We start from the raw sequence: 15,769 nt of genomic DNA, 5'->3' as shown, positions 1-15,769 counted from the left end.
GTGTTCAGTCGCTGTCCCGACTCCGTTTTTTGTGGACGTGTGCGAGGCGCCGATTGCGATTTTAAACAATGCAAAGAAAATGAAATGATTACATTATTTCTCACGTTATGAAGATGGGGAATTTCAAGTAATTTTGCGTAATATTAACGCCGGCTATCTTCACTGACATCATTGCCAAGGGCACTCTGTTTCGTCGTTTAGCAGCGCGCAGCCAAAGTGTTATTCGGGGAGGCCGAGTGTACTCGGCATAAGTGCACTTAAATAGGCACGTTTGACAGGGGTATTACCTTCTCTAAGTTGGTTGAACATGGCGCGGTGTTCCACATGATTCCTTCTTCCCCGTCTCGTTGCATTGTCTCCGGGCTGTGGTGACCATCCCAGTCGAGACCGCCGCTAAGTGATGAGTGCGGCAGGTCAGCATGTTTCGCTGAGATGATGCGATGATTTAATCAGAGGCCATGGCAGAACGAACTACATGCTATGCACGCTTTTTACATTTTTCGAACGTTGGAGGACATGGTGCCGTCTCAAACTTTTCACTCGCCTCTTCTTTCGTCGCCTCTTCTTTCTTGCTGGCTCTGCATTCTCCAGCTCGGCGTTGCCTAACTACCCAGACAAGCTCTTGCTGGCTCGGTATGCCTGTCCCCAGGCACTGTTTTGCTTTTCGCTCAGGTGGATTCGCGGACGTTACGTGTTTTAAGGTAACGGTTCGTGCGGCGCCACAAAAACAGAGATCTGTTTGATGGTACCAGCCCTTAACAGTTACTCGTTGTGCGTTAAGAGGAAGGAACAGATAACGCCGGTAAATGACGAGGATAAAGGCATGGCTATATGTAGAACGTTATTGTCTTTGTATTATACAGTTCAGCAAGATGGGCCCAACTGACATTTGCACCTTGTACAACGTCTTTAAGTCTTTCTAAGGTATACAGTTCAGCTGCCAAGCCGCTGCTTTGCAAAAATGTCAGCACCGCCTTGAATTTGTCGTGTGCACGCGCCGGTTCGACCAAGGTCCCAGCAGGCACATCCCTTGACACGACCGCACAGTTCAAAGCGCGGATCATTATGCCGCTAACTCCTCTCGCGAATTCACGTAGCACGGGTTGTCGCAGAGAACATTAAGACCGGTCTCTGGACGTGGCACAGTTTGCAGCCGGAGTCACTCGCACCCCCGATGATGTGGTGGCAGCGGCAGGTGAACACAAAGGAAAAAAGCGCCAGGTTTATTTTCATGCACTTTTTGTAGGTCTTGGTTTATAGAGCTTTTTGCCTCAGCCTGCTCTACACGTTCTAATTACCACTCAAAGGCCATTTTTATAACTTACTGCGGGAAACGAAAACACAAGCACGTTATATGATCGGTTATCCTGCTGTATATAATTGAACGCAAGTTTAGTGGTTGCAAGGGCGAACATTTAGTAGCGTGAGCTGCAGGCAAGTATAGCAAATACTGCATAAAGCGTGCACCGTCTCTCTTTCGGGCTGCAGAACTCCTCCCAGGCATTGCGCGATTCGCACAATACTCGTGAAAAAGAAAATAACAGCTAAAAGGAAGAGTGTATGCTATATTGGCTTGCTTTTAACATAACTGTGGCATGTGAAGGACGCTTTATTCGGGTACTGACACATTTTAGTTCTTCCCATACCGGAAACACAATTCACTTCCCAGGAAGTCCACATTTGCTGCAACTAAGCACTCTTAAAGAAAGAGATATGCAGCTGCGAATGTAACATGTCGCAGGTTCTTTGGTAACTACGGAATGGACGTCATCGCCAGGTGCGCCTTCGGCACAAAATTGGATTCGCATACGGATTCCAGCAACGAATTTGTGATGAATGCCAACAAGGCTTTTTCTAACGACCTGAGACCCCAACTGGTTTTTACAAGTAAGAAACGGCGTTTCGAAGTTTATTTTGGTCCTTTGAGAAATTTCTTGATGAAGAAGGCTGATCAAGAAAACCCATTTTGAGGGAACGATCGGCGCTTGTGGTTCCTTCAGTTCTCTTTGTCCTCGTTGGTTGCATAAATTAATTTTACACACATACACTGACCTATATTGGCACGATTTCACAGTTCCGCATCACACACTTTTATAAGTGCAGGCTTCGACACTGTCGCTTTGTGCTTGCCTTAATGTCTGCATCGGCACCCATATGTTATTGTACTATAAAGGCTGACTGAAATTAACGTGTCCTCGTAGGTAAAGTGTCGAAGCATCAAACGTCGAAGAAGCAGTCGTACAGAAAAACACGCACACCAGAGATTCGGTGAATATAATGCTGCGATACGTAAAATGCGTGTATTTAGTGTAGCCGCTTCTGAAAACTTCTAGTGAGATCGATCCCGCTGTCGATCAAACGAGAGTAATCTAAGAAAGCGAGGAGCACGTTACCCTCTTTTTCGATCAATCAAGACAGACGGGCGTGGCCTGACCCCAGCAAAAATCAGCTTTCATCAGTGGAAAAGGTACGAGTAGGCGTTGGCAGCAAAATAATAGACAAACGATTAACAGAGAATTCTCCTGGGCAGTATGTATTCTGGCCAATATGTGTTCTAATTTCCAATGCAATGAAACCAGAACGTCCAGGCCAACGTTTGAGGAGTTGGCCTAGTCATCCTTCTACTTTTACTGGTACTTTCAGCCCTGTCTGCTATAATTTTTCTTCATTCTTTCCTTTCTCTTTTTGCCTATGTACCCTTTTCCACGTGAAGGATAGCAAACTAGGCTCTAGCCAGGTTAACTTCCTGCCTTTATTCTAGATTCTTCCTGCCTTCCATCCTTTCATCCGTGCCACCAACACAAAGTTCCTGCTAGATCTTGTCTACCAGCGGTTAATAAAGAATCTATTGTTGTCATGCCAGGCGTGGTGTCTATTGTTGCTAGACTAAAAAATACTTTTCCGCTAAGTCCTTTCTCCTACCCAACGACAACTACAACTAATTTTGTAAAAGTAGCTCATCATTTTGTTCCAACTATTAACGAACGATTGCAAGTAGATGCAATTTTTGTCGATTTGGCCAAGTCTTTCGATAAGGTGCCCCAGAAAAAGCCGCTCTGTACCCTACAAAACTTACTAAAAATTGTTCTGTTTATAAGAAAATTGTTCCTTTTTTTCCCATTGGCAGCAATGTTTGCTATAATATGAAATAATTCAATCTGAAATTCTAAGCTGTCCTCCTGAAAGTTGGTGAAGTTACTGAAGAAACTAAGTTACTGTTTCCAATTTTTTAAAAATATGTTTTTCGAGACGTGTTATGAAACGATAACATTGTATACGCATGACTGCACAGTTCATTCGGTAATAGATTCACCTAATGACTAGATAAAAATGAACGGTGCTGAACTAAAGAAAAAAGTATAAGGGTAGGTTGTACGCATGTCCGTATACGCTACAAAAATTTTCTATTTTGTGCGGCTCCGTTCAGTTCAGTGCAACTTCTCATTGTTCGGGTAGGACAAAACAACGACTGAAGATGATTGATAGGAACGTTCTTTGTTGCGATAAAAAAGTAGGCTCTTATTTGATTGCATGGCTGCTGATTTGATTGAGTAGAGAAAATGCATCATGAGGTTTTGTTTCCCTAACTGTGGTCAAACATCGGGTTCACATTTATTCTCAACACATCGGGTTCACATTTATTATATATTCATAGGCGCCAAGCATAGAAACTAAAAATCATTATATATATTTTTTTCTCTGTTACAGCACTATTCACCGACGTGTCACAAGCTCTCAAAATACGTCCGTTAAATGCAGCGGTTTTCCAGTACTTCAAAAATTTTTCCTTGGGGATCATCAAAAAACGAAAAGAACACCACCAGGTATGTATGCGAGTTGAGTGTTTTCTGCACCATACCGGCAGCTCATACTTATTTCACTTATTCCGTCAAAGAAGGCCTCAGCAACGCAGACGAACAGTTTAACACAAAGAACAATGTAAGACACTGCATACGAAACGTGATCCTTTGAGAGCTAAAACAAATGCAACATACCACTCAGAGTATAAATAATTTTGAAGAAGCACGAACACTTCTTACGAATAGCGAACTCTATAGCCTAAATTTCGGATTAAATGACGGGTGGCGGTTTCTTCCGCGGGGAGGGCCCTCTGTCTCTGGTGACTGGTGCGCCCCTGGGTGCTGTGCATGCCGAGGCATTGTCTAGAAGCGCGCGTTTCTTTCCTTTGTGTTTTCAAGGGGCGAAGCCCATTAGGGGCTGGTGTTGTTGGCGTCTCCTGTCGTCGTCGTCATAATCGTCGTCTCATGTAGTCACGGTACTAAAACACCGGGAAGGTCGTTTACGCCTCGCGCTAGGACATAACGCGTACTAAAAAAAACACAGGGGCACTCGTTTACGCCTTGCGCTAGATAGCTTTGTGCTTCAAGGGCACGGGACTTTTACTGCAAAGCTGTATACCTCTACCCACCAGCGGTTTCATCTCTGTTGCAAAAAACGCCAAGGCGCCAAGAATACACTCATACACTGCATGCTTTGCCCCTCCCCAGGTTTCACGTTAGTAGAGATGGCCCGGGATTTTTTTTTGTTTTTTTTACTAAGGGACGTACTATGCAACGTCGATGGTAATTTGTGTGCCGCGTTTTTGGGACGGCGACCTTTTCGTTCAATGAGCCACTTGACGCTTTCGCAATAAAAGTGGGAATAACAACATACGCGGTGTCAGCAAATACTCAATTCTGCATCGAGCTATCAAGCCAAAAAATTGGCTTCCCTCGCGGTAGAGGAAACGCGATCTGACGCTCCTAGTTCACTGTACTGTTCACATAGGTTAATGTCACAAGCGATCACGAGACTCTGACGGCCGATAATGGCTTAATTTTGGGTCTTCTTACACGTTGTAAATCGCATTTCAAGGCATTGTTGGAGCTGCCCATCCTACTTCATAGTAGCTACGGGCAGTGGTAAGCTTGCGCCTCGTTTGAAAGAAATCTCAGCCCGAAACGTCTATTTTGCGTATTTTTCCCTCAGAGTAGAACGTTTTTCTTTTGAAGCAACCAGTAGTACCTATCTCCCTTTCGAACGGGTATCCTTTCCTGCATTAGAACCAGTGACCATATAAATACGGATGCATAAAGATTGGAACATGGTTATCAATTCATGAGAGAAAATACTGCGATTAATATCTGTCAATGTTGCAACTAAAACGTCTAAGCGGAGGAAGGATACAGATTTAACCTCTTTCAGACAACGCAGAGCACTGTACATAGTAACGTTGCGACCATATCCCTTGGATGCTGCCACGGTGCGAAATGTAACCTGAGCATCGTCGGTGTATCAGCAAGCATTAAAAAAAAAACCTAGGAAGCAGTTTTTAGCTATCTTCAACGCACAGAGGTAATCAGTGCGGGATATATTATCAAAAACATATCGGCCCGCATCACAGAATAAAGTACATGTAAAGTCTCTCAATGCACACCCCAGAAGTCATTTTTCACTTCGACATAATAATTTATTGGCTTAATCGTGACTATCCATCTATAAAACTTAATTCGAAATTAAATAGTTAAATAGTCAGGAAAATCTCAGTTATGAGTCGTTTCCTCACTGGCAATAATTTATTGACTTAATCGTGACAATCCCTTATTAAAGTCTAAATTACATCGGTGAATAGTCGCGAAAATTTCAAACTGAATCTTGTAACAGTCAAGAACTTTTCGAGGGATCGCCAAGTGCTTAGACGCAAAATAAAGGAGGCGCTCCCATGACTGCTACATTTAAAGATAATTGATGAAGAAAGAACTGCGTACTGGGTGTTATCGCGCACAAGATAGAGTACAGAGGTACATGCTTGGACGTACAATCCCGTGACTATGCCTGGTGTGCGCAAGGCACTTTAAAAGAAATTGAACAAATAGTCACTTCAAATCGTTGTGCTCCTCTACTCATCAGGTTTCAAGTTTGGTACGTACACATTACATCAGTCCGCAGTTGCTTATTATTTCGCTTCGCAGTAGTTCAGTCGGGCCCCCCCACCAGTGGGAGTCGTTCATTGTGGCTCGAACATTAAAAAATTCAACTCATTGGGGTGCGTAGCACCTGCAAGTATATGCAAGTCTCGTAAGGAATAAACGAGGGTAACGTTGTCCTATTACGACTACGAACCGTGGAAGCCTGGGAGCAGCTGCACAAAGAAACATCCTTGATCGCTCGAAAAAAATATAGGGCGGCAACTTCTACTACGATTGCCTCAGCCACCGTACAAGTATTGCACCACTCGACCGCGCAACTTGTAAACGTTTCTCTCTGACCTTTGTTTAGGCCCTTTACGGCGTCTTTTGGTTAGCGCAAATATTTTTCTGCTCCGCACTTTGCAGCGGCATGAGGACTTTCTGCAGCTCATGATGGACGCCCACGAGGGCAACCTGAAAGCTGAAGGTGCCGACACGTTGAGCGGGAAGGAAGCGTCGATGTTCGATCTCGACTCCCAGCTGCAAAACGCTAGCACGCGTACCTCCAAAGGTAAGCGTTAACGGTGCAATTAATGACATTTCGTTCACAGTGGAAGCGCTTAACGAAAGGGCAATCGTTATTTTGTTTTAAGCTCTTTCTTACCGAATGGAAGCAACTTTGTGTGGGATTAGCAATGCACATCCAAACGACGAGTGGTTTTATAACGGAGAACCACATGGCTAAACCATAGGAGCGGAGAGCTTCACGACTACGCATCGCTACGCGCACACTTTATAGGGGCCAAGCAGACAAAACACAAGTTTGGTTCATTCGAAAGATTGCCTCGTTAGAATCATACTGACGCTGCTTTTAATGCACACTTCACTCAAATAAGCTACATAATTAGGAAAACAGGGAATGGCAATGCGACCCACTAGCTCATTTCCCGCAACAGAACCTGTGATGTTATATGAGCCTGCAGCTGTGCGATTGGCTGAGGCCAGCAAAAGGAAACGCTAATGAGGCACGGCTTATAGGCTTTCCGAACGAGCTATTTGCGCTTAAATGCAATGCATATTGATCTTACAGCAGTAAGGATGGTGCGGTAAACAATGAAAGTTGCGAAAATACACGTAAAAATAGAAGTACCGATGCACATTGCTGTGGGTACTGGGCGCACTATGCTTGATTTAGCTGCACAGTACCCCGCCGCTTTGAAGTTGTCTTACTCGACACTGGTGGATTCACGTGAGCGACGTTGTCTTACGTGACCTTTGTCGAGGATACCCCATGTTTCAGGACACGATTACTTTGTACCGCAAAAAAACAAAACAAAAAAAAAACAAGCCAGGTGAAATAGGGTCACCAACAAAGCAGCGGCGGGCAACTGTTTGTGGATGACTATAGTAGCGCCATCTGGGAGGGCTGACGGCAAGCAAAGCAGCCGAATGGCACACTGGAAGTTGGTTTGAATGCGCGCACGTATGACCTCACTGCTGACGTTATGAAAAATCACGATTTGGCGGGAGAATCAACATTTTAACCTAAATTGATTAATTTCTCAGGGAATATGGCATCATTTGCTTGCGGACAAACGCTGGGGGCACTATAAAACACAAAATCTTTCGAATCTAAAGGACTGTTGTTTCACTATCACGCAACGGAAAAGAGATAGTTTGGGGGAGGGGGAGTAGCCCAGCTCAAGGCATTGGAACGTACTGCCATATAGCCTATCATGGTTGTTGTGCCATATAGGATGGGCGTCTGACTTCTCGCAGATGGCTGTGCATGCCACGGTGTAAATAAGATATGCACAAATATGTACCTAGCGTGTAAATATTAACAGCGTAGCTGTTTAGCAAATCGTTACTTTTCGTGTCCGCAGTTAAAAAAAACCAAGAAAATGCCGAGCACTCGTCTGTGCGTGCCTCGCGGCAGCCGCCCAGTGTCCCCGGCGCACGTTTGTCAAGCCAAACATGCCCCCTTAGGGAAACTGGCAAAGATTGGGGAAAAAAAACAAAACCTCCAGCGTTCGGCGTAACCCCGGCAACACTTGCTCGGAACGAGAAAGAAACGTCATAGCGTACGCCCCAAGGCGATGTCTAATGATTATGACCTGCAAAAAATGAAGGGAGCTCACTGTTGTAGCAACAATGATGAAGTAAAGGTAGTTTGTGGCAGAAAAGAAGAAGCAAATCGGCTGCAATCGTGGACTTAAACCGTCGTGATGGTCACGAAGGTTGCGTACAGCTTCGATGCCTCGAATTCTTACGCGTTAGTGTGAGCTTCTCTCATTTTTTCATTCTGCGCGGGACGTAACACTGTAATTTGCCACATTTGTTGTGCAAGTATGGATGTGATGTGCTGCTAATATTTGTGCTGCGTGTATATAGTACGTGGGACAACAATCAGGACGACTTCCTGGTGGAGTCATTCGGCGAAGGAAAGCAAAATGTAATTGGAGGAAAAACGACAGATGTTGAAGCCTAATTTTCGTACCACTTCTATGCACAAAAAAACAGAGAAGGGTAAGAAATTCACACCCATTCTAAAGATTTAACGCGCGGATAACGCTCGCCCGTGCCCGAGACTTAGAGCATCTTGGAGCTATGACTATAATGGCCAAGTTACGAGAAAGTCGATCGATTTGTTTTCTTTCTAGGGGTCATGATTGGTTTTAGCATGTCACTGGCCTTTTTGGTCTTTTGCTAACAAGTTTCGGTAAAACCGACCATTCTGAAAAGCTCAGTCGTGCAATCGATCTGTCGTCTCTGTGCTGTAGTGACAGCATACATGCTTAGGGCACCAGCTGCAGTTAATTGCGTATTTTCGCTATCGCGTGAACCTCCAGTGTCTTACCTTCTTCATTACATCTGCGCCGTTCACACAACAATGATTTCGATATCACAGGTCTGAAAAGCCAAGTCCCCTTTCCTTTCACAGACGGGCATACGTAATGCGCGCTTTCCTTTCGCTGTTCAGCGCTGAGCGAGGACGAGGCCCTGGCGCAGTGCGTGCAGATCTTCCTTGCCGGCTACGACTCGCTCTCCACCTTGATGGGCTGTGCTGCCTACGAGCTGGCGCTGAATCCGAACGTGCAAGACAGGCTGCGCAAGGAGATCGACGAGTGCTTCGACGTCCACGTAAGCCTCGACTGGTTGGAGACAAGAACACCAGTCACGCAATTACTGATGCTTTCAAATGGTTCGACAAGTTCGCTGCTGTTAAGAAACAATTCAGCAGCTGCACAAAATCAGCGGCATGCTGAAAAGTGTCGCCGATAACTGCATAAGGGTAGCAACAAAGCTGTACTCACGCGCAGGCCTTTCGCTTTGATAACAACTGTCATAGTCTCCACATTTTAAAACAATATGTTTGCAATTACTTAAGTGCTTTCTGTATCCAATCTGCGCGGTTGCTGTTTCGTGCTACTCTCTGAGTCGTGCATGCTACAGGGTGCGGAAATTTCTTGTTGCATTGATTGTGTAAGTTTTTTAATACCTAAATACAGTTGATCAACATTGGCAAACCATTGATGGGTAATCACTTGAACGTAACTTAAAAAGTGAGTGGTAAGGTGGCGTGGCTCCTGTCTCCAGCTGCATCTGCTCATTTTATTCAAGGAAGGGAGTAGTATAAATTACGGAATCTGACCGGTTCCTTGCGTTACTTCCACTGACCTTTTCTGAAAACGTGGTTTGTATGTTGTAATTTCATGTTCGTTACGGTAAACGAGTTTCTCCTAGCATTTGCTGCACTATTTTGATTCTGTCTTGCGGGGCACAACCATAGCATGTGGTAGCGGTCCGCCCGACCCACGCATGCCATACAATCTCTCGAGGATATTTCGAGGTAGCAGCAACTGAGTGCAACCGGGTTTCGAAACGGGTTCGTCTGTAACTGCCTCCACAACACAGAGTCTCTTTTAGTGAGGCTGCGGTGCGCGGCGGGATACTTTCGTCTTGCTAATCTGCAAGGATCTATGATTTCTCTGTATGACACCATCTCAACCCACCTCCTCAGGTCTCTCCGATCTGACGAGGTCGGGTGAGGTGGGGTCTGCCTGTTCGAGTAAACCTCGGGCGGCGTCATGGGCCCTCTCGTTTCCTGCCAGACCCGAGTGTGCTGGCGTCCACGTTATTTGATTTTTATTCATTTTTTTTCGCTTTCTCGAGTATGCTCCTGGTTCGAGGGGATACGCTGCCTTTTCAAAAATTTCTGACGGCCGATTTAGAGTCGCCAACAATTATTTTTGTGCTGGTGTTGGATATGGTCATGGAAATGAACACCTCATCACATTCCGTATACGTCGCACCGTAGCGAGCGATGCGGCCGTGAGTAATGGTCCCTAACGATCGACTGTCCCTACCGTCATGACGTCGCGGGTACAATATGCGGCTGCGTCAACGTAGATCACGTTCTCCGGTCGTTCTGTGCGTTTTTCTAGCGCGCGAGCTCGTTCCCGTCTGCTCCACGTTTTGCATAGGATTCATGCGTAGGATAAAAAAAAAATAAAAACGACAGACACCGTCCAAAGAACTCCCATAACTTTAAAAACAAGAATAAACAATAATAGTTCCGTCTTTACTACGGAAGCTTTGTTCACAATGGGGTGAAAGCTTGTGTTGTCCTTTCGTACTAATTGGCTTTCGCGGGTATACCGGCTTTGATTGCCTGCAAACACGTGGTGCTCACTATGAAGGCGCACATTTGTGCACCATGTAGTCTTTCATGGTAAGACTGCATGGTAGGGCTAAATATTACATATGCACAGTAGCCTTTACATAGCAAGTCAACTCTACCGCAGGGGGAAAATCCAAGTGGGGACGTCATCTCCAAGCTTCCGTACCTGCACTGCGTTGTGTCGGAGATCATGCGGCTGTACCCTCCAGGAGTCAGGTATGCAAAAGGCTTCACGTTTAAGTATCATCTATAGCTGGATGTCTCCCAATCGTCTTCTAAACACTGAATTGATGTAAGTTAAATACTATATATTAATTCGCAATGCTTAATTGTATTTATCTTACGGCGTTATTCGTGTTCTAGTTGGTCAAAGCTAAAAAACAACTAATTTTGAAAAAAAAATAAAGGTATGCCTAAATTTGTTGCTTAAGCACAAAGAAAAATACCTGTTGAAGATCTTAGAGACGAAATTTTTTTGACACTTAATTGCGAGTTACTTTACCGCAACTATTCGGCCGCTTCGAAATCTAGAAACGCGCGTAGCGCAGTTTCGCTTTTAGTTTTGAGTAGGACCAGTGTAGCACTCGACGTCCAAAAAAGAATTATCAATTGACACGTCCTGAGATTCTGATAACGGCGCTATGACTCGAGGAAGCTATGGGAGATGTCGAAGCTCAAAGGAGAAGGTTGGGACCCGTCTGATCTAACATCGCCCAGTTGATGGTTCTCTTGCGGCTTGATGCCTTGTAGTTGCCAGAGATGCGCGCTTGGGCTGAGTTTGAGGAAATGGTCCCAAGACGTCCGTTGGCCCCCAGCGTGCTGACTTATCCCCAGACTTCCATGACAACCCCAGAAGTTTTGCCTGGTCGTTTCAGCCGGCATAAAATGGTTATCGCTTGTGTGACGATCACGGACTGTTTGATCCAGTCTGACGTGTCTGACGGCCGTCCATTGTGACGGCCGTTGAATGGCTGTTAGCCCGGCCAACTCTAATGTCATGTTGTCGCAAAGTGTGTCGTGTACGCTCGATATAATTCCCAACACGCGAAGGCAACACATACCCGTACAGTTACTTGGTCAACCGAACCGTCGGTGAAAACCCTGAGTGCCGTGTTGTGATCATCAGCTGGTTGCTCCAGTACAAAGGATGCTGGGTCTAGCTGCCATTGTTCTGCCCTCCCGCCATGGAAAGCTAAGCGGTGATAGGGAAGAGGGGCTATACTTCGTCTTCAGACTCGCTATTGTCGGTGACACACAGCTGGTGCTAGCGGTTTTGGCACCAGCAGAAACTACTGAAACACGAAAAGTGAGAATGAGAATATGGTCCGAACGTCCCCAATTTTTCCAACAACCCCAGGTTGCTGCAAAAAGATTCGTCCGCATTAAAAAATATGGTTCGCGTGCGTATTTATGCACGCAAACCATATTTTTTAATTTACGCAGTCAACGCGTTTAGTGGAAGCAAGGTGATCTCAAATCTAAAGGCCAAGATACATAATGCTGATTACCCAAGAAGGATAATAGTTTTAGCAAAATAGTTAAAAAAATCTCCTGCAGTGATTCGCATAAATGCTACCTTATCGAAATGAATTGACGTATGCCGGAAATCACACAAAATTACAATTTTCGGAAGGAAGAGGTTTAGAACAATTTTTTCAGTGAAACTGGCTGTTGGATTTAGGTCGGCACTGCTGATCTCTTATTCTATTCTATTCATTTTTGCGAAGGGTATCACAAATGAGAAAGATTTATGTTTCTATAATCATCCCCTTGTACTTATATGGCTTCGACCTTACACACAAATCATAGGCTTTGTTACACTATGCGGCATGACCAAATTATAAGTGGATTAAAATAGCCAGGTAACGAACTCAGTCGTTATAGCAAAAGTAATGCGGCTTTTTGAAACCCTTGCTGCAAAACTAAAGAGCAACAGCGGCATTAGAAGATAAAACAAGCTCAGCGAATTCGCTGAGCTTCGCAGACGATATACCATGTGTACCTGTAAGTTTCTACACTTCCTTTTTCGCACAGGGTAGAGAGAACCGCTATCGTCGATTACCAGCTGGGGGATACAACGATAAGGTTACCCAAGGGCACCGCCATCATTGTTCCAGTCTACGCCATGCACCGTGATGCTGACTTCTTCCCGAATCCGGATACATTTGACCCAGAAAGGTGAGCGCTTTATGCAAAAAGTGATGCAAATGCAAGCTGTTTTAAGAAACTCCGAGCAAAGTATAAAATTAGAAATGTGACATTGTCTAGTAAGAAATAATATTCATTCAATGTGGCGCGGACCATCTGAGACGAATTTGTTTACTTTGGTCATTTAAGGAATTACTTTACGATATTGATCTTTTTAAGAAGTGAAACTTACAGAACATTTTAAATTACACACTTACAAAGAAACAGAATGCGGCAGGTCCAGCGAAAATTTATACTATGTAGGATTTATCCGAGCTTTAAAGACAGCGTGCGAAATTCGAGCGAGCGGCTCCAAGACCGCATCAATCAAAATTCGCGTGGCTCAGCACCCTGCGGCTCTGGACTAGTGTTGTGAGGTCACCACACCGGAATTGGAAAGGCTCTGCTTCATTACACTTTTTTGGGGCCCCGTAACGGAATGGGAATGGAATGGCGACAATGCTTAGAGGAATGGAATATGAATTGCATTAGGTGCCTGTTGTCCGGAAAGGAATGGGCTGAATTTTTATACTAGTTGTGTCACTCTTCAGCTGGCACCTACAGCCAAGCCAGCTCTTCAACAGCCTCACTGCAGCCAAACAGTCCAATCGTTGCCTTTTTTTTTTGGCAGCCAATGTGAATACATGGGCAAAAGTGGTACCCCGCCAAAAGAGAAGCTCTAGGTAGGCAACACACTTCTGCCACATAAGGTGCGCCAAAGCGGCTGATATACACGACTGCCGTCGTAATCTGCAGCCACGCAATCACCAAAATCTACAATAGCAAGTGGGGCAACTCTTTCCCGCCATGGAGATTCCAACCTTTGCTGCCGTGGACCTCATCTCACTCGGTAGCATAAATAAACTATTTTTTAAATACCAGCTGTCATACTCAGGTAAAGCAAAACGTAATGCGCCCCAGTATACAATGTTTAAAGGGGTTGGAGCTGATTAAGATGCATGGTTACACTCTCAAATTTCAGTGTGGTCACACCATTTCATAGTGTTTGCAAAATGATGCCATGATGGTAGTTGTCCCCCTTCTACACTCCAACACTGCAGTTTAGGCGTCCGCTTATAATTTAACGCCTACAGGTTTATTTTCGCGCACAGGACATGTGCGGTCAGGTGTGCGACACGAACATAATACTGCTTTGCAGGCGGTGTACGGGGCGCGGTAGCGAATGACACGCGGGGAGCTCTTTTCACGCTCAATCCTGCTGAAGCATTACATGGTTCAGGCGGGGATGGAAGCGACGTCGCCGGATCTGCGTAGCCACAAGGTGACGCCAGGAACGTGCATGGGCGCAAAATTTCCATTGGCTGCGAACGCGAGTATATGCATATGCATTGGCGGATATGCCTTGGCTCAGAAAGTGGCATGTGTCCGCCTGATATCCCCATTGGTTGCCGACGCCGGTATGCGTGTGCCTGACATCCCTACGGGCTGCGAACACGAGGTTGCACCAGCCTGACGCCCCTGTTGGATGGATTGGCTGGTACGCGAGATACGGCTGAGCGAAAAGGAATGATGGTGTACTATAAATCTTTATCGGGTGCCCAGTGGTTTAATGTGACATAAGATCCAGCTAAAGGTCTCTCCAGCTCGTACACGAAGTTCATGCGTGCATCTGCAAATCACTCCGTCACAGGCACCTCAACCCGGCTCAATTAATAAATGAGCATGTTGTAATTCTTGCTCTTGCGTGGCGGTAGGGGACGAATACGGTGCCGTACGCTTGTTCCGCACGACGGAGACAAGCAGCGTAGTAGCGCCGCAACCACGAGGATTGCGAGAGAACGTGGAGCACGTTTTCTTTATGGAGACAGTATAAGGAAGCGTAAAGATTAAAATTTGACTTTGTTCTTATTTTACCATCATAAAACAAATCTTCTAATGTTAAATTAAAAACTCTAACTTTCAGCGCTGATACAGGCGAAAACTCGTGAAAGACTAACCACTTTCTCACTGATTACGAGCGGAAGATCCGTTCTGCTAGATGTACTACACCCAATCCCCTGACAACGGACGTGCGAAATATAGCCCATCGTAGTGGAAGTGCCGCACCGCCGTTACCTACAAGGGACCGTGCAACACTTTCGATAAGCGCTTTCACCGTTTCCTTCCTGTCTGGAACCACTGCGAAAGCTATAGTTATTGCCAGCACGGAGCGGCACTGCGTGATTTGCTCGTCGCAACACATATACGCCTTCCATTTCTGCTTTGTTTTTGTGAATTTTTTTTAAATGTTGCTATTGAAAAACGTTCACTGCTGCAACTGAAGGAAAACCGGCCAACAGCCACTACATGGCCTTAGTGACGTAATTCGAGCCGTCGAAGAACGTCAAGACCGGGAAAGACAGAAAAATCTTTTGAGCGAGTTTACAAGTTATCTGATGTCCATAGAGCAGTAATTTTTGGTGAGGTGGTCTGCGACACCCTAATCTAAGTACTGGGTGTGTTGGGTGACTACGTTCTGCAGGCATTTAAGATTTCAAGAAAAAGCTGAAAAAAGTGTTGCAGGGCCCCTTTAAATGTGAAAATGTCAGAATGTGCCCAGGCGAACTGCTAGCTCAGCAGCGGAAGGATGTGACGCTAGATTGTGATGACCCGCAGTTAATCCTAATGTCCCGCTTTCAGGGCTAACGTTGTAAACCGGTATCGGCACCCTGCAATTGACGCTGCTTCGGGCGTCATTAAGGTGACGCTATCTAACTTTAAGCTTAGTCATAAACCCGAGAAAGAAGAAAAAAAAATCAAGTAAAACAGAAAATCCCCGGCCATCTCCGCTAACGTGAAACCTGGGGAGGGGCGAAGCATGCAGTGTATAAGTGTATTCTTGGCGCCTTGGCGTTTTTGCCAACGGAGATGAAACCGTTGTGGGGTAGAGGTATACAGCTTTGCTGTAAGCGCTCCAGCGCGAAGCGAAAGTCCCGTTGTTTTTTAGCACGCGTTACGTTCCAGCGCGGGGCGTAAATGAGTTTCCTGG

General features: G+C 45.4%; 2 protein-coding genes across 2 annotated transcripts in view; both read left to right on the top strand.

The window, feature by feature from the left end:
• Positions 1-15,769, top strand: part of LOC144179907 (uncharacterized) — a 518,871-nt gene that overhangs the window by 60,344 nt on the left and 442,758 nt on the right. The gene's annotated exons all lie outside the window — the stretch shown is intronic.
• LOC144179211 (cytochrome P450 3A15-like) overlaps positions 1-15,769 on the top strand; it is a 53,653-nt gene that overhangs the window by 31,015 nt on the left and 6,869 nt on the right. Inside the window, exons 7-12 of the mRNA XM_077707475.1 lie at positions 1,742-1,887; positions 3,709-3,824; positions 6,336-6,480; positions 8,893-9,053; positions 10,718-10,809; positions 12,628-12,771. Coding sequence (XP_077563601.1) covers positions 1,742-1,887; positions 3,709-3,824; positions 6,336-6,480; positions 8,893-9,053; positions 10,718-10,809; positions 12,628-12,771 — 804 coding nt within the window. The remainder of the gene's footprint in view (positions 1-1,741; positions 1,888-3,708; positions 3,825-6,335; positions 6,481-8,892; positions 9,054-10,717; positions 10,810-12,627; positions 12,772-15,769) is intronic.

The sequence above is a fragment of the Haemaphysalis longicornis genome, unplaced genomic scaffold (genome assembly GCF_048455015.1).
Source record: "Haemaphysalis longicornis isolate Haplotype H1 unplaced genomic scaffold, Haemaphysalis longicornis Haplotype H1 scaffold_4, whole genome shotgun sequence".
Lineage (NCBI taxonomy): Eukaryota > Metazoa > Arthropoda > Arachnida > Ixodida > Ixodidae > Haemaphysalis > Haemaphysalis longicornis.
The sequence above is the reverse complement of the archived record's forward strand: the minus strand, read 5'-3'. Positions and strand labels throughout refer to the sequence as shown.